The following is a 22,450-nucleotide window of genomic DNA, read 5'->3' as shown; positions in this document are numbered from 1 at the left end:
GATTAATTGACACCATTAGAAAATCTGTCTCAGTTAAATGGATAAAGAAGATGTGGTACATATACACAATGGAATATTAGCCATAAAAGAAAATGAAATAATGCCATTTGCAGCAACATGGTGGGACTTAGAAATGATCACACTAAGTGAAGTAAGTCAGAGCAAGACAAATACCATATGATATAACTTACATGTGGAATCTAAAATATAACACAAACGAACTTATCTACAAGAAAAGGAACAGAGTAAGACACAGAGAACAGACCTGTGGTTACCAAGGGGAGGCTGGGGGAGGGATGGATTGGAAGTTTGGGGCTAGAAGATGCAAACTATTATATATAAGATGGATAAAAAACAAGGTCCTACTGTATAGCACAGGGAACTATATTCAATATCCTGTGATAAACCAAATGGAAAAAAATATGAAAAAGAATATATAATATACATACATATATAAAAACAATCATTTGTTGTACAGCAGAAATTAACACAACTTTATAAATCAACTATACTCCAATAAAATAAATTAAAAAAATCTGTCTTAATTATCCATGCATTTAGAAGACCCCCTGAAAAGCCTCACCAGTTTGTGATTAATGGATTCACTTCACACTAAAGATATTTAAATCAATTATATTAGTGTTTCTTAAAATTGGACAAATATCACATAGTTTTCTCTGGGATGATGGACCTGGGGAAGAGAGAACTGAGTGAAAATTTTTTAAAGTAGAAAGCTCTTCTAAGGGTTTGTAACTATAAAAACTGTGGTATTACTGAAAGGAAGGGCTGGAAATTCAGATTTGTGACAGTGCTACGCTTCTTTAAAGTAGGCCATCTAAGAGGCTTTCTTATAGGAAATTAAAATTAAGGAATATTTCTTGGGTGAGGATGAATTGGAATCCAGATTTGATGATCAAATGCAAAAGCTGAAGTAATAAAAAACAAGATTTCTTAGAATGAGAATTCTGAATTTTCATGACTCTTCAGAGGAGAGAGGACACATAATCATTGATAAAGGGGGAAAAATTACTTGTAGAAGAAGGAATAGGGAGAAAAACCAGGGCATCCGGTGAAATAAAGAGGTTTGTCATCATTGGTCACTTGCTTTGGGAAGATCAAGAAGAATGAGAACACAGGTTATCAAATAAAAGGTACAATTATGATGTAGAAAGAGAAACGTAAACTCTTATACCTGGAAAGTTCACAGGAGGACTTTCAGTCCAATCCACCCAATAAACAGGCAAGCCGAGCCCCAGAGAGCAAGTCAGAGTTTATTCCTTGAGTCACGTTGGGCTAGAACTATTTTGGTACCTTGGCTTTGTAATCCTTTTCGCTCCTACACATTGCAACCTAATCTTTGAACGTGGGGTATTCCATGCACATTACTAACAATGCAACTTTTGGGAAGGTAGGTATTATTTGAACTTCAGCAATGCCTATAACTGGAATAAAATTTAAACTAACAAAGCAAAGGGGCTGAGGGTTTCAATGACAATCATTTGAATCTATTACCTACAAAGCTGTGCCTCAGGTATAGTTCTTATGTTTAATTATTGCTGTACTTTATTCTAAGAAAATGTAATTCTACTCAACCAGGGAAAGATAGAGAGGAAACTAAATATCAGGGAAAATGAGAAGAGAAAGACTGTGGAAGCTGGGGAAGAAGATAAGCCATCCCTGAACCTGCAGGAAACCCTGGCTCCCTAAAAGGACATCAAAGAGAATTTCTATATCATCCAAGGGATAAAGTAATCTGAAATCTGGTGGTAAAAGTCCATCCACACCCCACACTGGAAAGCATCATGTATTGCACGAACATTACAAACCAAGAAGCACCACCATCAAAAACAAAACAAGTAAAAGAAATGAAAAACAACTCCTACTCCTAAGGAAGAAACCTGAGCCCAAGGAAGACACGATTCCCCTTCACAATGAACAGCTCACCCCCATGGGATGGTGGAGAGGAATTACCACCAGAAATGCTGGCTAATCGAGGGCCATTCTAATCCTGTGATTTTCAGAGAGACAAACCTCTGTTTAGATAAACAGCTGTGTTCACTAGTTCAATTTTTGAATGGCTCGAAATTCCCTGTCTCTAATTTATTTGTCACTTTGTCCAGTAGAGGCATCATTTAAAATACGTATTTTCCAGTCGCTTCAATAAGTGGTGCTGGGAAAACTGGACAGCTACATGTAAAAGAATGACATTAGAACACTCCCTAACACCATACACAAAAATAAACTCAAGGGCTTCCCTGGTGGTGCAGTGGTTGAGAGTCTGCCTGCCGATGCAGGGGACACGGGTTTGTGCCCCGGTCCAAGAAGATCCCACATGCCGCGGAGTGGCTGGGCCCATGAGCCATGGCTGCTGAGCCTGCATGTCCGGAGCCTTGCTCCGCAATGGGAGAGGCCACAACAGTGAGAGGCCTGCGTACCGCAAAAAAATAATAATAATAAATAAATAAATAAATAAATAATTAAACTCAAAATAGTTTAGAGACCTAAATGTAAGACCAGACACTATAAAACATAGGAAGAGGAAAACATAGGAAGAACACTCTTTGACATAAATCACAGCAAGATCTTTTTTGATTCACCTCCTAGAGTAATGGAAATAAAAACAAAAATAAACAAACGGGACCTAATGAAACTTAAAAGCGTTTGCAAAGCAAAGGAAACTACAAACAAGACGAAAAGACCACCCTCAGAATGGGAGAAAATATTGGCAAATGAATCAACAGACAAAGGATTAATCTCCAAAATATATAAATAGCTCATGCAGCTCAATATTAAAAAACCAAACAACCCAATCCAAAAATGGGCAGAAGTCCTAAATAGACATTTCTTCAAAGAAGACATACAGATGACCAAGAAGCACATGAAAAGCTGCTCAGCATCACTAATTATTAGAGAAATGCAAATCAAAACTACAATGAGGTATCACCTCACACCAGTTAGAATGGGCGTCATCAGAAAATCTACAAACAAGAAATGCTAGAGAGGGTGTGGAGCAAAGGAAACCCTCTTGCACTATTGGTAGGAATGTAAATTGATATAGCCTCTATGGAGAACAGTACAGAGGTTCCTTAAAAAACTAAAAATAGAATTACCATATGATCCAGCAATCCCACTACTGGGCACATACCCTGAGAAAACCATAATTCAAAAAGACACATGCACCCCAATGTTCATTGCAGCACTATTTACAATAGCCAGGTCATGGAAGCAGCCTAAACGCCCATTGACAGATGAGCGGATAAAGAAGGTGTGGTACATATATACAATGGAATATTACTCGGCCATAAAAAGGAATGAAATTGGGCCATTTGTAGAGATGTGGATGGACCTAGAGACTGTCATACAGAGTGAAGTAAGTCAGAAAGAGAGAAACAAATATGGTATATTAATGCATATAAAAGATGAACCGGTTTTCAGGGCAGAAATACAGACACAGATGTAGAGAATAAATGTATGCACACCAAACGGGAAAGTGGTGGTGGGGTGGTGGTGGTGGGATGAACTGGGAGATTGGGATTGACATGTATACACTAATATGGATAAAATGGATGACTAAGAATCTGTTGTATAGAAAAATAAAATTGTAAAATTCAAAAAAAAAAGTACTTTCCAGGATGCCAAGTTAACTATAAAAAGGATTTCATGGAAGTTTTTTAGTCTAAGTAACTTTTGTGCCAAGACTTTCGCTCTTAAGGAACAATAAACGGAACTAAGATTATGGCAAGAGAAACAGGTGCTGACAATTTAAATCAGTTCAATATTTCACTTACCTTCAATTTTCCATAGTGCTAAGCCTAGTAATGAATTATCTAACATGTATGATCAAACGTTATATAATTTTAGGCAATTTTTTGTATTTGATAATACACAAATAATCATCCTCCCTTCTGTTTGCTTTTTTCTATATACCTTGAGGATATAAAGCTTTTAAGATTTATAAGCAGTAGAAAATGTTTGAAACTCAAATTTGTATTGACATTATTCTTTGCATGAATCCACTGACCCATTTTTGTAAAGTAAAAATAACTGCTGGGTTTGCACTTGCATTGAAAATAGAACAGTCACAGTTCAGTTATTACATTCACACAGCCCCCTGAAGACTGTATTTCGAGTTGCACAACTGACCTTATTTTCTAAAACAATATGGAGATGGCCTAAATTAGAAGTAATTGTCTTATGGAACATTTTGAAAAGGAGAATCCTGTTGCTTTTCTTGTATTTCAATCAATTTGGTTCTTTAATATTTCTTTGCATTTCCTTGCATATTTGTAAACATGGTTTTATTATTTTTTTCACAAAATACCTGACCACTTCAGGGATTGACAAATGATACCTTGTTAGACAGCTGTACAGAAAAAAAAAACAAAAAAACACACACATGGAACAGGTTTCCAGAAACAGAGAAACAAACGTTCTTTGTAAAGAAGAATCCATACACTGTACAATCCCATCCCAAGCCATAGCATGAAGGTCGACATTTGTCTCTCCAGCGAGAACTTGAGATGTGTCAGTTGAATTCACTTCACTCACCTGTTTGGCTTAGCTGGGATGTGCTTCTGCTCCTTCGAGTCACGATGGCAACCACTTTGGCACTCAGGCTGGACCTCCTTTTCTTCCCACCTGTTCCAACAGTGCCCACAGCCGTGTCCGACTGACTGCCATCATTATGCTCCAGTGTGTACATCTCTCCACTCATGCTCGTGCTCTTGGTGATGGCTCTTCCTGAAGTCCCCATCCGTCTGCCTTGCATTTTAGGGGTAAATGAACTATATTTACAAAGTAAAAACATATATGCATCCATAAATTACAGGTCAGCATAATTAAAACTTTCAATCTAACTTATTTTGAAATAATCCGGGCAAAATTTTAGAGGGAAAAACCAGCTGAGTAGCAGTCCTACAGCTATGAATATTCTAAGATCACATCACTGCCCCCAGTATTTATTTACCAGATGTGCCTTGAAATAAGAGCATTTCAAGGCAGCATCGTCTATAAACTCTTTGAAGATAGTAAAAAGAAATGCGACCGAGGTTACAGATGGGGAGGTGTTACTGACCAATGTTATAAGTAATTCCTCTGTTACTTTCAGAGAAAAGTTAAAATAGTTCAGTCAGTGAGAAAAGTTCATATACATTCCTGAGGAAAGAATATTGTTCAAAATGGATACTCTTAATTTGCCACATGACACGGCTTAAAAAATGAAACCAGTGTTTGTTCTGGTTTCTCTTTGGGATTCCAGCTAAGAGGTGTCTCTTGCTATCCGAGGCTGAGTGAGTCTCAGAATTGCTGTTCAGGAGACAAGCCTTGCTTCTCCTTCCTCCTTCCTCATCCCCTCCTGCCCCATCACCTCCACGTTAAGTTTCCTCTCATTTTCAACTTTCAACTCTCCGAACTCACAGGCTCTGGGTCCAGATGTTCCTTTTTTTGTTGTTCTTTTCTGCAAAACTTCCTTGTCTATATTCTGAGATTGCACCAGGTTATCTGAATAGATCATGGTACTTCTCTCTCAAATGAATAAATTAATGTTGAGAGTTTCAGGTACCGTAGAAGGTTGAGGGAAAATATCCTTTCTATTTGCCAAAGTACATGAGTGTCTGTGAGTCAGAGTTACAGGTAGGGCAGGCAACTGGGGAGGTGGCCAGGGAGGGTAGGATTCTTCCAGTCTTTTTAATTGCTCTGCATATGCAGTTATAGTATCCATTTAGACTATCCCTTTTTTGGTCCAATAAAGACCTGTTTGATATCTCTGAAATGACCCTCTTAATTTTATGTGTCCTCAAAATATTTGCAAAAACTGGCTCACATGACCTTTACCACCATCTTGATTTTCTATATTTCTTCTTTGGAAAAATGAAATATATTACTGAATATAGCTTCTTTAAGTGATGACATTTCATATGCAAATCAGAATAAACCCTAATATGATTAGAAACAATAAAACAGAAAGTCTTAGGATCACATAACATGTTTGTGGCTATATACACAACGAGTGCTTCAGCAGAAAGGAAAATTGGTGCAGGGGCTCGGAATCCATGGAAAAGACAGGACTTTTTGGACCTTGGGATCCCTTCAGCGACAGTGAATGGAAACTGGGACCTGATTTGACAGGAATCATTTGGAATGTTTAATCCCTAGCTGCGTTTCTTGAATTGGTCCACGTCAACATTCACCTGATGATAATAAGGTATTCATATTCTTTCAATTTATTCTAATCATCTTTTCATTAACTCAAAAGTTTTAAAGCCATTTGCAAGCCTAGTCATCTTGCTATGCGTTTTATGCAGTCTCCTTTTCCAAACGGTAATGATGACAGTTTTACAGATGACCAATTCAACACTGATTCCTATGGGGTTTATATTCGCAACTTTAGTGGACTTTCTTTCTGGATAAGTATTACGGTCAATTTCTTTCATGTTCTCACCTATTCATTTGAATGTGTTTCCTAACTCTGCCACCCTCCTTAAGTCTACTCTTAGTACCTACTTTTTCTACTATTTTACTAGCACAATTCTGCTGAAGGATATACAGAAATGACAGGATTTGGTCAGTTTCACCATCATAATATCCATCTTCAATCAAACACCTGCGAGTTTTTTATCTCCTTAGCACACTCACCACAGTGGTTATTGAAAACCTCTCTTCGGTGATCTTGTTTTTACCTTTACAGTAAAGTACGGATAAACTAACATGTACTGTTTTCTCCACATTATTCCCGTGAAAACAGAATTACATCACAACTCTCAATCTGTATTTTAAAAATCACTGCACACACAAAAAAAACTATTGTGAAATTTCAGACAGTGTTGTTTAGGTGATAGAGAAGTTTGAAAGAACAGGGAAATGTTTTCTATAAAGTTCTACTATGAAAATGTATCCAAGATGAGCTAGGAAGATTCACAAACTTTTTCATGGATACTTAATTACAGCCATGAAATGTTCTACAATATCAACAAATAAAAATTCTGAAAAAAAATTAGAGAAATCTATACAGCAAATGATTACCATTTGCGAGGGTGAATTAAGAAGTTATATTGGGCTTCCCTGGTGGCTCAGTGGTTGAGAATCTGCCTGCCAATGCAGGGGACGCAGGTTTGAGCCCTGGTCCGGGAAGATCCCACATGCCGCAGAGCAACTAGGCCCGTGAGCCACAACTACTGAGCCTGTGGGCCGCAACAAGAAAGGCTGCGATAGTGAGAGGCCTGCACACCGCGATAAAGAGTGGCTCCCGCTTGCCACAACTAGAGAAAGCCCTCGCACAGAAACGAAGACCCAACACCGCCAAAAATAAATAAATAAATTAATTAATTTAAAAAAAGAAAAAGAAAAAAAAGAAGCGTTAAAAAAAAAAGAAGTTATGTTAAAAAAAGTTTTGTGAATAAGGCACAATTTTTCTTCAAAAAATAAAATATTTTGTTTAGAAGCTCAAAAGTATTCTTATGTGATCTGAGGACAGTGCATAGCTTCCTGAAGAATCTAGAACACCATATTTTAAGTGGAATGTGTTAGGGCATTTTCCATTCTTCTGTTACCTGAGGGGAGAGGTTTGCAGGGGGGTCTAACCACCCAGATTAATTAAATCAATGTGAAGCTCACAGTCTTAGCACAAATCTACTTCTACTCTCCTATTTCTTTGCCTTCTATTTGTTCTGCTTCAATTGCCTGGAAGACTATTCCTGTCATTTAGATGTGCCTGAATCCTCCAAGATGCACTGTAAGGCTTTCTGCCTTATAAAGCTATTCAGGGTCTCTGTAGAGTCATGACTGCTGCCTCCCAGCCCTCGGATATATTTTGTATCAGTTACGTTAAGATTTGGATAGTTTCTACCAGCACACACCTTAAGCATCACTAATGTTTGTAGCACCCTCCCGTTGCTGTGAACTGATGAAGTTAAAAAAAGTGAATTCTCACTATACAAATAGACTGTGATATAACCCACCTTTAAAGACCAAACAAATGAAAAACCCACCTTTCTTCTTTGACACCCCGTCTCCTAGCTACTGATCTTTTGCTGAAGTACCTGAGTTGTTTGTACGTCCTCTCTTTCTATTCTCTTCCGGACTAAATGGAAGCGGGCTTTGTCCCTGCCGCTTCACCCAATAGCCTTTTCCTTTCATCACAGTCACCAATTATTCCATGTAGCAAAATCCTGTCGTTTCTCAGTGTTTACCCTCTTGACCTCTCAATACACCATGCATGTGACAAAGCGTTTGATTCTTTTGATCTTGAGATGCTTTATTCTCATAGATTTTCACACCTAGTGCCTCCTGGCTGGACATTTATTCTTTTCTTTCTTTTTCTTCTTTTTTTTTTTTTTTTTTTTTTTTTCGGTACGCAGGTCTCTAACTGTTGTGGCCTTTCCCGTTGCGGAGCACAGGCTCTGGACGCGTAAGCTCAGCGGCCATGGCTCACGGGCCCAGCCGCTCCGCGGCATGTGGGATCTTCCCGGACCGGGGCATGAACCCGCGTCCCCTGCATCGGCAGGCGGACTCCCAACCATTGTGCCACCAGGGACACCCTGGACATTTATTCTTCATCACCACTAAACACTGGAGCTCTTCAACCCTCCCAACCCTGACCTCTATTCCCCACATGAGACCTGCTCCCTCGATGTGTCATCTGGTCCCAAGCTTTACATCCTTCTATGTGCTGCTGATTCCCAGGGCTTCTCTCCACCTTGGCTCAGCCCTCAACTCTAGATTTATGTACCTACTTGTGAACTGCTAAGGCTCTCAAAAATGTGTTCAACCCAAGGAAAAAACTACTCCTTCTCTAAACTTCCGTATCACATTAAAGACACTCCAATCACCCAGTTGCTCAGAGTAGTAACTGTCTCCTTTCTGTTAAGAAAACAAATATCTAAACTTGGAAATGAGATTAAGAAAAAAATTGCCTTACAGGTTAATGCCTTGTTTAAGGATTAACTAATAAGCTCTCTAAGGGCCTAAGAGCATTTGACTCTCTAGGGGAATGGAACATTTTTTGACTTACTATTTACTCTTATAATTATGGTCCAAAAATTTTATAACTCTGTAAAAGTTAGATGTTAACTTGAAGATAACTGATAAGGAGCAAATAACCACTACTTAGTAGTGAGGATAACCTCAAGGTTAGGGTTTTACTGATCTAGAGAACATTATCCAGTTTTTAATCGAACTGAACAATGTTTCAGCATTCCCATTTTTTTTCAATGACTATATATGTATGTCTATATGTACATCATCTTAGGAACCAGCTTGTCACCCTCTCAGTTTTCTCACTAATGAGTTAAAACTTTGACATTTCCTATCTGTTTTTCTAACAATTATGTTTTAATTTTGAGAATTATGTTTTGAGAGTGTTGGAGGTCCCATCAAAATGCCCAGATGGCCTTCTGCTGGACCTCTGAACAGGGTGCCCCATGAAGGCTCTGAGCCCAAGGATGCCTTTTCCTGACTCCTGGATTTAATATCAAGAGGCAAGAGAACATTACTTTCAGTCTCTGTTTTCTTTTTTTGACTCTGGTTTTGTTTTGTTTGCTGCTGGTTCTGGGTCTTGGTAAATCTGTCTCTTCTTCTGCTCTGTTTGTGATGGATAATACATTCCTCACCAGTAGCAACAACAATATGGAATCCATCTACGGATGAAATCTGTTGGATGGCAGACCTCAGGGATGAACTGAGAGCTGGGTGATGGATGACAGAAAATCTTCTTTGTTTGGCTTTTTGCATGTCTGGTCGTTGGCATGTTACAAAAGTTCACATCATTTAAGAAAATGTCTTGTCCATGATAAAGAACAGCCCTTTAAACTCTAGGGTTAGGTTTCTGAATCAATTTCTGTCTATGTCAAAGTTGATAAAACTGAAACTGCTAGTTCTCTTTGTGCTTAAAATATAGTCTTTTCGGGACTTCCCTGGTGGCACAGTGGTTAAGAATCTGCCTGCCAATGCAGGGGACACAGGTTCAAGCCCTGGTCTGGGAAAATCCCACATGCTGTGGAGCAACTAAGCCCGTGCACCACAACTACTGAGGCTGCATGCCACAACTACTGAAGCCCGCACACCTGGAGCCCGTGCTCCACAACCAGAGAAGCCACCACAATGAGAAGCCTGTGCACCACAGCGAAGAGTAGCCCCTGCTCGCCACAGCTAGAGAAAGCCCGCACGCAGCAACGAAGACCCAACACAGCCAAAAATAAAAATGAATAAAATAAATAAATTTATAAGAAAAAACAGTCTTTTCAATTGGTGAAAAAAATCTCTTACTTTCTCTGCACCCTAGGGATAGTGGTTTGGGCAGACAGATATTAACTGAACAGAGCTCCCGTTCTGATTGATCTATGTAGACCAATGAGTACTTACATAATTCTCGTACAGTTAACTAAAGAATTCCCAGAGAAGAAAAGAAACTGAACTTCTAATACTTTGAATATGCTTGTCTTTCAAGAAAAATCCATTTTCAAGAAATGGCTAACTCAAAAGAATTTTAATATAAGAATCTAAATCCACAATCAAAGTGAATCCTTTGAGATATCAAACTAGTTTGATAAATTTGGCCTAAAAAAGCTTTATGAAAACCACGATGAGAGGCCACTTCACATGCACAGGACAGCTACAGTAAAAAAGAGATGCCTACAAGTGCTGATGAGACTCTGAAGAAGTTGGACCTTTCATACACTGCTGGTGGGAGTGTAAAATGATGTAGCTGCTTTGGAAAGAGTTTGGCAATTTAGTTAAACATAAACATAGTTAAATTAAACTAGAGTTGCCGTACTACTCAGTAATTCCATTCCTAGGTACATCCTCAACAGAATTGAAGACATATATCCATACAAACACTTACACAGGAAAGTTCAGATCAGCATTATTCATAACAGTTAAAAAGAGGAAACAACCCAAGTGCCCATCAACTGATGAATGGGGACAAAATGTGCTTCATCCATATGATAGAATATTATCACATATAAAAATGAATGATTCATGTTACAAACATGGATGAAGTTGAAAATATTATACTCCATGAAAAAAGCCAGACACCAAAGGCTACATACTGAATAATTCCATTTAAATAAAATATCAGATCCAGAGACAAATGTGGATTAGTGGTCACCAGGGGCTAGAGGAGGGGGGAGGGGCGTGATGGAAACAGTTATAGGTTTCTTTGGGGGAAGATAAAAATATTCTCAAATTACACAGCAGTGATGGTTGCACAGCGAATTGTGAATATGCTAAAAACCACTGAACTGTACAATTGAACAGGGTGAATTTTATGGTATGTGAATTATAACTCAAATTTTTAAAAAAACAGCATTATGTCTTATTCCAGATTTTATCAGTGTAGTAAGTAATACAAGCACAAAATTTTATTTTATTGTTTAAGATTTAGGTTAGTTTTCTCATGAACAGACTAGTTAATCTAAAATTCCTATATATTCTATATTGATTTTACTTATTGGATAAGCTAGCATTTCTTCCAGTAACATTTAAGATGTTACATTTTAATTCTACATTAAAATGTAGAATTACATAATAAATAAATTGACCTATAGTTCTGAAAAAACTCTGATATCAACAGTAATTAAGTTGGTTGGAGTGTCAGCTTAAACGTAATCCAAGTTATTAATTAGTTATACAGTGTATTTGCCTTTGGATGATGCAAAGCTTTATCTTCATTTTTGCAACTTTATAGGATACTGTAGGTTGTAAGGATGTTTTATTTTTATTTAGTTAGTTATTTTTAAGTTTTTTAAATTGAAGTATAATCTGCACTGTTTCAGGTATACAGTAAAGTGATTCAGTTATACATATATATGTATATATATATTATTTTTCAGATTCTTTTCCATTATAGGTTATTACAAAATATTGAGTATAGTTCTGTGCTATACAGTAGGTCCTTGTTGTTTATCTATTTTATATATAGTAGTGTGTATATGTTAATCCCAAACTCCTAATTTATCTCTCCCCTGTCCTTTGCCCTTTGGTAACCATAAGTTTGTTTTCTAGGTCTGTGGGTCTATTTCTGTTTTGCAAATGTTTCATTTGTATCTTTTTTTTAGATTCCACATAGAAGTGATATCATGATATTTGCCTTTCTATGTTTGACTTACTTCACTTAGTATGATCATCTCTAGGTCCATCCATGTTGCTGCAAGTGGCATTATTTCATTCTTTTTTATGGCTGAGTGATATTCCATTGTGTATATATACCACATCTTCTTTACCCATTCATCTGTCTATGGATGGGCATTCAGGTTGCTTCCATGTCTTGGCTTCTGTAAATAGTCCTGCAATGAACACTGGGGTGCAGGTATCATTTTGAATTATGGTTTTCTCCAGATATATGCCCAGGAGTGGGACTGCTGGATCATATGGTAGTTCTATTTTTAGTTTTTTTAAGGAGCCTCCATACTGTTCTCCACAGTGGCTGCACCAGTTTACGTTCCCATCAACAGTGCAGGAGGCTTTCCTTTGCTCTACACCCTCTCCAGCATTTATTGTTTATAGATTTTAAAATGATGGCCATTCTGACCAGTGTGAGGAGGTACTTCATTGCAGCTTTGATTTGCATTTCTCTAATAATTAGCAAAGAATTATTGTGGAGCATCTTTTCATGTGCCTCTTGGACATCTGTATGTCTGTATGTCTTCTTTGGAGAAATGTATATTTAGGTCTTCTGCCCATTTTTTGTTTGGGTTGTTTGTAGGATGTTTTATTATGTCTGCTGTAACTTGTTAGGCTGCTTCATTGCTTGCCTCTGACAGACAGCCTGTTATGCTCAATTATCTACCTCCAGGTTTTCTCTACAAAATAGAAGCTTAGGTTAAAAGTTGCAATTAATATGGATGGTTCATTCTAAACTAGAAAAAACTGACAAAAATATGTGACATATTCAAGGTAGTAGATGTGTTTTTATTTATCAAAGGAAAAGAAGGAAATTGTTTCTTACAGTAAAATACCTAGAATATGAATGAGGAGAGTAAAAGACAAAACTTGGGTGAAAACATTAAATTGTCAAAGGTTTGAGGTAAAGTGAATTATTTACCTGGTTTATTGTAGTCTTAAACAGTAAATCTAAAGAGCAAAACAATAGAACTTTGACTATCTCTATTTGATGGAAATATTCATAATATAATAGGGAAGGTCTATGAGTCATTTACTGAAAAATATCACATTAATGCAAGATTAGAATTTAGTTTTCTGTTAAAATGAATAATTGATCTTAAATATTTAGCTGAGAACAAATTTTATTTAATCAGGGATGGCCAGCTTACCATTAAGGGACAAGAGTTGTACTTCATACATAGACTGCACACCTACAAAGGCTGCACAGAGAACCAGTCTAGTATTTGTTCCATGACTTACAGGGTCCTGGGACTACAGGTAATGAAGAAGGTCATATCCTGAACTTTAGCAGAATCTGGGGGACCTCATACTGGTAGGTACTGCAAGGAAAGCCTGGTGGTGATATTGCTTTGGCCCAATAATAAATTACACATATGACTTGGTGTGATGAAACTCACCATAATATGGCAAAGGTGGGAGGATAATCTATATGCACTGAATCAAATCAATTATGTCATCAGTATCAAGATACAGCATTATTTTATGGAATTTTAAGAAAGAAAAATGCTGCTAATTAAACCGTCATGCCATCAATTGTAAAATACATACGGATTTCATATATGATAAAGTACAGACCAGTGTGCATTGTAGAATCAATGAAATGATGGTAATAGACAATGTAGAAACTCATTTCAAACAAGAATTTTTTTTAAAGATTGATAAAATAAAATTGAAACATCATGAGCTCATGTTCCCTAAAATAGACAAAAAAGACTCTGTATTACCCATAGACAGGCAAGGGATGAATCATATAAGCAATCAAATCTGCACCTTTAGTTGCCAGATTTTGGTTCCCTATTCTAATGTAAGGTGGCTGGCATGAAATTTTGGAATAGAATGAAAAAATACGGGCCTGAAATATCTTCTCATCTTCAGAAAGTAATGATGCTTTCAGGAAAGCCCTAGGAGGTACTATGTAAAAATGATTCCCACTCTTAAATTAAGGACAAAATTTAGCTTAAAAACAATTATAATCAATTTCTATATCTTCAACACACCAAAAGAACATAGAAGCCTATAATGATTCCACAGTAAGCCTAAAAAGGGACAAGTAATTTAAGGCGCATTAAAAGATGGTTGTAATACACATAAATTCACTACACTGTTTACAAAAAATGTTAGAAGTCAACTCAAATTATTTGAGTCCTACACTTTAGTTTGGATCAATACACAAGTTACTAATCACAAATGGTCAATACAAAAGGAACCTGCTGATCAAGAGACCATCCCCAGGAATCTAGCTCATAATTTCCAGGAGTTAAAATTCTGGGCCTGTTGACTGATAACCAAGATGGCATCAAATTTCCTAAGCATGTCTAGTGGAACTATTTTGATAGCAGGTATCACTTAGAACCAAGGGGAGGCACTCGAGTTAGACCACTATTTACATTCAATCCCTTCAAATAGCCAGACCTTCAGAAGTAGTTGTCCCTGTATAATTCTTATTGAATTTCACCTACACATGAGCTATAAGTACTTTTCATATTGAGGACTTACATATTGTTAATTTATTCCTACTTATTTAGTTTATTTCTAATTCATTTACCTACTTAGTTTAATTAGGCAGTAGATTTATTCCTAGGTATTTCATGTTTCTGATTATATTGTATTGATGTATTTTATAAATTTCATGTCCCAATGTTTGTTGCTGGTACATAAAAATACAACTGATTTTTATATACTGACCTTGCATCTAGTGAATGTTAAATTCGCTTATTAATTCTAATAATTTTGTGGCAGATTCTTTTGAGTTTTTTATATGTGCAATCATATAGACTGTGAATAATGACAGTTTACATTCTTCATTTATAATCTTTATTGATTTTATTTATTTTTCTTTGCTATATTGCCACACTGCCAGGTCCAACACTGGCTAGGACCATCCAAATAATGTTGAGCAGAGGTTGTGAAAGTGGCTTCAGTGAACTCAGGGGAAAGTGTTCAGTATTTCCCTATGAAGTATGATGCTTGTTGTAAGGTTAGGGTAGATTACCTTTATCATTTTAAGAAAATTCTCTTTTTAGTTCACTAACATATTTTATCATATATGTGTAATGAACTTTATTAAAAATTTTTCTGTGTCTACTGTGATGATGAGAGGATCAGAGGATTTCTTTCTTTCCTTCTACAGTGAATTACATAGAGATAATGCTAAGGCAGTCTCTCACTTACAGGACAAAACTGTTGTCTTCATAATGTATTCTCATTCTCTCTCTCAAAATTTCTCTGTCTCATAGAGATGGCTAGAGACAGACAGACTGACAGATAGATCACCCTGTGACACATACAGGAAGCCTCCCTTTAACCAGACACTGCAGGCAACACTGGCCTGCAGTGCCCGAGATCATATTCAGCCTGGCTGGGTCCCAACCCACAGGGGGTCTCCAGGAATGTCCCACCAAGGTCGAACAGACCCCCGATGTTCAAAAATGTCCCAAAATCCCACAGATGGAATTTTACAAAGTGATCTCTTTCTCTATCTGGATTCAATTGGCTAAAATTTTGCTTGAGGTCTTTTGTCTAATTTAATAAGAGATTTTGGCCTATAATTTTCCTGTCTTCTCCTTATCAAGTAGAGGTTTGACTCACAGAGAGAGTTTGGAAGTATTTCTCCTCTTTACTCTCTGGAAATATCGGGTAAGACTAAGAGCATTTATTCTTTAAATTTTTGGAACAACTTACCAGTGAATCCATCTGGGTCGGCAGTTTTCCTTGTGGGGAGGTTTAAAACAATTATAGGGTCATCTTTAATCATAGATATAGGACTCCTCCATGTTTTTATTCCTTCTTATGTTAGTTTTAGTAAGCTGTGCTTTTCAAGGAATTTGTAAATTTCATCTAAGTCAGGGTTAGGTACATTTATTTTGTAAAGTATCAAATAGTAAATATTTTAGGCTTTGTGGGCCAAACAGTCTCACCTTTGTTATTGTAGTGGGAAAAGAGCCACAGAGGATATATAAACAAATGGGCACAGATGTGTCCCAATAAAACTTTATTCACAAAAGCAGGCAGTGGGCCAGATTTGGCCTGTTGGTCCGTTTGCTGACTTGATATCAGGTATAAAACTTATCTGCATAAAATTGTTCATATCATTTAAATATTTGGTCACCTGCACTGATATCTCCTGTTTTCATTCCATGATATTGGTAATAAGCATTTAGTCCATTTACATTTGAGGCAATTACTGATACGGCCAGAGTTAAGTCGACTATTGGCTGTTTATTTTTAACGATCACATCCGTTTGTCCTTTCACCTCTCCTTTTTACCTAGCTAGATTAGTTAGGCATATTTTCCTCCACTATTAGGATCTGAGTTGTGTGTTCTTCTAGTATTTGTTAGTGGGTACTCTCAAGATTAAAGTATTCCCCTTATCAGAATTTTCCTTAAGTTAGAAATGTTACTACTTTTAGAATAATGCACGAACTTTACAGCAGCTTGATTCCTTTACTCCCCTCCCACCTTTCACATAGGTATTTTATAGGTGTTACTTGTACACGTCTTAACTACCACTGGGTACTGTTGTTGTTACTATTATTATTACTAACTTTCCCTGGTTGTTGTTTTTGTTACTGTTATGATTACTAACTCTCTGGTTGTTATTGTTGTTACTATTATTATTACTATCTCTCCTCGTATGTTGTTGTTGTTACTTTTATTATTACTATCTCTCCTCGTATGTTGTTGTTGTTACTGTTATTATTACTAACTCTCCCCAGTATGTTGTTGTTGTTACTGTTATGATTACTAACTAACTCTCCCTAGTGTTCTCTACTTCTTCCTCCAGCTTAGAGCTTCCAACTGGGGACATTTTCTCCCACCATGAAGAGCAGGTCCTCTGGTGATGAGTTCTTAGCTGTTTCATTCATGTATCCGTGCACTGTCTGAAGGTTATTTTTGCTGGGTAACATGTACTAAGTATAAACACAGGGTTGGGTGTTTTTATTTTTTCTTGCGGCATTCTTTCCTTTGGTCATTCCATTGGTTTGGGGCTTTCATAACATATGTTGAAATTTTAGCCAAAATCTTAGTGCTGCTTCTCTGAAGATAATCTTTTTTTTTTTTTTTTTTTTTTTTGCGGTACGTGGGCCTCTCACTGCTGTGGCCTCTCCCGCTGTGGAGCACAGGCTCCGGACGCGCAGGCTCAGTGGCCATGGCTTACGGGCCCAGCCGCTCCGTGGCATGTGGGATCCTCCCAGACCGGGGCACGAACCCGTGTCCCCTGCATCGGCAGGCGGTCTCTCAACCACTGCGCCACCAGGGAGGCCCAATAATCTCTTTTTTCCCCCCTAGGATTCTTTTAAGAAAAGTTTTTTTCCTTAGTTTTCAGTACTCTGATCATGATATTGCTAGATTTATTTTTCTCTTCATATATTTTTGGAATTTGAAAGGTCGTTGGATTTATAAAGTTGGAAAGTTCTCAGCCAGCCCTTCAGGATTCAAGCATTGTTTCTGCACTTCCTCTCCTTCTGGGACTCAGTTACACACTCAGACCTTCCCACCACATCTCACATCTGTCCTGTTCTCCTGAAACTTCTCTTCTTTCTCTTGTGTCCATTTATATACTTTCCACTGACCAGCTCACTCATTCTCTGTTCTGCTGTTTCTAATATGCCATTAATTAATTAATTAAACCCACCTATTAAATGTGTTGTTAGTGTTTTTATTTTTATTTTTTTGGTATTTTTTAGTTTTAGAATTATTGCTCAATTTATAAAAATGGATTCCAGGTCTCTGCTGAAAGCATCCATTCTCCTTTTTTTGCTAGAACATATTAATCTTGGATATTTTAAGGTCCCTCTTTGATAACTCTATTGTTAGTTTTTAGTTGGTTGGTCCTCTTTCTATTAATTTAAAAGTTTTAGCTTGCCTTGTAAATTTAAATTAGATGCCAGACATTGTGGGTGAAAACCTACCTACACAGGCTCTGGATGATATTATTTTCCTCCAACAAGGGTGAAACTGCTTTTGGTTGGCAGAGAGAATTAATCCGGTTCCTGTTCAGAGCTGGGCTTGAAGGTCTGCCCTTACTCATAGTGTGTGACGCTTATTCCCAGTTTGGTCCTTCTGGAATTTGTCCAGGACACCAAAGTGTTTCCCACGCACTTGAAGTGGATGGACCTCTCCCAGCACCCGGCAGCTGCTGGAAGCTCTGCTCAGAAGTTCGGCTTCCAGCTGCTGCTGTTTGGTTAATTTCTCGGTTAATTTCTGTGCATGCACAGCTCAGCAGTCAACAAATTAGGGGAATCTGTAGCAAATGTTGGGACCCTCCACTCACAGTTTCCAGCTTCTTTGTCAGTTCCTGACCAGTGACATCTGTCTCCTCAGCCCGGGAAGATGCTGCTTTTTGCTTTGCTCCAGTATCTGTGTCACCGGGTTGAAAAGTTCCTCCATAGAAAAAGGGGTACATGTGGCATCACTTTGTGTTCTTTCCGTCTTTCAAGGGTTGCAATTCCTCCAGTTTCTTTGTCTGCTATGTTGCTTCCAAGCGCCGCCAAATAGTTTTTCATTGTTTTTTCTTGTTTAGCTTTTGTAGGTTTACAGGTGGGACCGTCCGTCTGATACAAGCCATCCTGTCACACCTACAGCTGGAAAGCCTGTGTCATGTTATGGCTTATTTTCAGATAAGATTAAAATCATCCAGACCAGTGATGTTATCCAAATCTCCACATGATTAGTAATGAAGATGTATGTGTTATGATTGTGCTATAGCAATTTATTCCTCTGCAAACTACACTGAGTAGTGTTTTCCAAATTGATTCCTATTTACAGCTCCCAGACAGCCTGGCAGACCAGTGAGGCTTCTCCTCTGAGCAGATGTCAGCTGCTCCTCTGAGGTATGAAACACTGTTTCAGGATGTCCCAGGTCTAGAGCTTTCCCTAGTTCTCACAGATCCTAGGTGCACATTTTTGACTGGGCTTTTTAAGGCTGTGCCATTTACTTTGGAGAACTCTACATTATATTCAGTAGCTGAATAAGTCAGTGTCTACTCTCGGTATTTCTCCTCATTTTAGTCCAGATTTCACTGAATTTGAAGGCTTTTTTCTATAGTTTATAATTTAAGGATGTAGTTGTCTCCTAGTTTCATAGTAGATGAAATTTTCAGTCTTTTTCTTGCAAAATTTGGGTAATTTTCAGTTGGCAACTAGAGAGGGATAAAAACAACTGTCCTCTGTAATCTTCAGTCTGTGATCATGAGTTCTATGTAGGAAGTAAAATCAATACAATTGATGACTGATTTGAACACAAATTCTCAATGTGAGTAATAAGCTTCCAAAGGTGATCATTGGCTCTTGGTGGAGGTTAGATGGATAAAAAGATCTGTTAATACTATGGTTGTGGTCCTCTAAGGGGCCACAGTGTACAAACACAGAGTACCTGTGAGGTTAAAATATCCTGTGGGGAGGGCTTTAGGGAAAGAGCATCCAAAAGTCTCCTTGGGGGTTGATAATGGTACAAAGATTGAGAAACAAAGCATTAGGAGGAGGATTGGGGAGAGTTAAAACTAGGGCAGCTTCCAGCTTTTGACTTGGGAACTAAGTGGATAATGGGGTAGAAAAAATGTAATTACTCTGTTTAAATATTAAATAAGCCAATAATTTGTTTATTATGTATTCTAAGAAATGTTTAGGGACCTTAGTGTTTAGGGACCTTAGGGACCAAATGATGAGTGAAACATATATCCATGCATTTCCAGTCTACCATAAATTCAGTTAAATATATATGCGTACACATACACACACACACACAAGGTTCAACAGAAGCTGGTGTACAATATTCAGTAAATAGTGAAACATTAGAAAGTCATCTCTCAAAAGGGAACCCTCCTATATTGTTGGTAGGAATGTAAACTGGTGCAGCCACTATGGAGAACAGTATGGAGGTTCCTCAAAAAACTAAAGTAGAATTACCATATGACACAGCAATCCCATTCCTGGCCATATGTCCGGGGAAAACCATAATTCGAAAAGATACATGCACTCCAATGTTCACGGCAGCACTATTTACAATAGCCAAGACATGGAAGCAACCTAAATGTCTATCAACAGAGGAATGGATAAAGAAGACATGATAAATATATACAATGGAGTATTACTCAGCCACAAAAAGGAACGAAATTGTGCCATTTGCAGCAACATGGATGCAACTAGATATTATCATACTAAGTGAAGTAAGTAAGACAGTGAAAGACAAATATCATATGGTATCACTTATATATGGAATCTAAAAAATGATACAAACAAACTTATTTACAAAATAGAAATAGACTTACAGACATAGAAAACAAACTTATGGTTACCAAAGGGGAAAGGGGGTGGGGGAGGGATATATTAGGAGTTTGAGATTAATATATACACACTACTATATGTAAAATAGATAACCAACAAGGACCTACTGTATAGCACAGGGAACTATACTGAATATCTTGTAATAACCTATAATGCAAAAGAATCTGAAAAGAAGATATATATATATATATATATATATATATATATATACAACTGAATCACTTTGCTGTACACTTGACACACTGCAAGTCAACTATACTTCAGTAAAACATATATAAAAAATCTCTCATATTATTTCTGAACCATAAAACAGTATAAATGAGTCACAAAATTATAAATTCATAAAGCTGAAGACAGACACACACAAGTGATTTCTTGATGTAACTGTTGTTTTAGTTTACAAAGGAGCAAAGAAGACCACTAATTATGTTGGATGATTCAGATAACTTAGAAAACATTTCCACAAATTATAGGAAACTAGCATATAAGGCTTTTTGAGAATCCTTCAAAGTCTAGGGTTTTTGATTTACTGCACTGGGTATGTACTATGTATTAATTCAGCGAGTGTTGATTTATACAAATTTGGTTATTGTGTCTATGCTTTAAGATGGCCTAGGTGAAATCAATATAATCATATTTAAAAATGAGTAGAGTACTGTAGCTCTAAATGATTATTTTCTTAAAATAATGATAAAGTAAAAAAGCCTTTAAAGTTTTTACCATATTGTTTTAAATGTAACAGTTGCCAAGAGTAGCAGCTACAAGTCTGTTAGCTATGCATGCTGAAGCAATGAGTTTGAAAATAAAATATATTCCTTTGGATAGTTTGTATCATACTGTGTAAAGCTAACGTGCTACAAAGCAATCCCAAGTACTTCTACTTCATACATCAAGTGTATGATTCATAAACAAAGTATACAGTAGGAAAATAGACCAACTAAGCTCAATACAGACCAAAGAGTTTGCAAGTTTTCCTCTTCTTTGAAATTGAGGTTTTTTTCTTAATGTATTATACCGAAGACTTGCAACACAATACACAAACCATTAGCCAAATTATGGTATTATCTGAATTCAAAATACTTAATAGCTAAAGAATTAGTACCAGATCTCATATTTTCATTGTTTTCCTCCAAATCATAGCACCAGAATTTATTGTGCCACATTTGGTTTACAATATGCTTTTAAGGCAGCAATACTTCCTCTTTATTTTTTAATAATATATTTCATAGGTCTTGAATTAATAAAACAAATACTAGTAAAACTGCTCTCGTGGAAGGATAAAGCCCTGAGCCCTGCTATCTAAGTCTCCTCCTCACCCTTTAGTTCTTCCCCCGTTTCAAACATGTACATGGCAATCTGCAGACAGTCATGTTCCTTAGAACACCAACAGTCCAAGGGCATGACTCCAAAAACCTCCGCGTTAATGCAATGGAACTTCTCCAGGCCAGCACATATTCATCCAGCTAATCATAAATCACAACCAAGTGGAAAAATTAAACATTAACAATCAAAATCTAGATTTTGAAAGGTGTTGTGTCATACCCTAGGTAGTCATCTGGCCTGTGAGACATGTAAGGAGAACTTTTAAAAGTACAAAGTAACTCATTTAATCCTTCGCACCTCGTATGCAGTAACTGAGTTATAATCATACAGCATAACTACCCTTCCAGAGCATCTGATATACACTATCGTTTTATGCTCACACAGTCCTGTGAGGCAGGAGTGGCAGGTATGATTCTCATTTCTCAGATGACTATACACATAATTATATATATATATAAAGATTCACTTAAAACCACAGAGCTAGGGATCATGTCTGGTTTGTTCTGCACCATACAGTAGGTATCAACTATCCTACCTCCATATAATAGGCATCCAATAAATGACTGGTGTGAATGGGTGAATGAGTGAATGAATAACTAAATAGGAAAATAAATTAAGTTCTACAGAAGCTGTGTACTTGGTGAAGGTCTCAGTATTGGTTAGTGATAGTATCAAAGCAGATATCGATAGATAGACTGATAGCTAGATATACAGATAGAT

The 22,450-nt window shown here is 37.2% G+C and overlaps 1 protein-coding gene across 50 annotated transcripts in view; it reads right to left on the bottom strand.

Annotated features, from left to right (window-relative positions):
- RIMS1 (regulating synaptic membrane exocytosis 1) overlaps positions 1 to 22,450 on the bottom strand; it is a 480,747-nt gene that overhangs the window by 60,373 nt on the left and 397,924 nt on the right. For 27 of the 50 annotated variants that reach the window (XM_060114420.1, XM_060114421.1, XM_060114431.1 and 24 more), the window contains one exon: positions 4,549 to 4,784. The exons of 18 other annotated variants lie outside the window; for them this stretch is intronic. In XM_060114420.1, the coding sequence (XP_059970403.1) occupies positions 4,549 to 4,784 (236 nt within the window). The remainder of the gene's footprint in view (positions 1 to 4,548; positions 4,785 to 22,450) is intronic. 5 more of the 50 variants (XM_060114434.1, XM_060114436.1, XM_060114430.1 and 2 more) reach the window with 1 other exon arrangement.

Source organism: Mesoplodon densirostris, chromosome 12, assembly GCF_025265405.1.
Source record: "Mesoplodon densirostris isolate mMesDen1 chromosome 12, mMesDen1 primary haplotype, whole genome shotgun sequence".
Classification (NCBI taxonomy): Eukaryota; Metazoa; Chordata; class Mammalia; order Artiodactyla; family Ziphiidae; genus Mesoplodon; species Mesoplodon densirostris.
The sequence above is the reverse complement of the archived record's forward strand: the minus strand, read 5'-3'. Positions and strand labels throughout refer to the sequence as shown.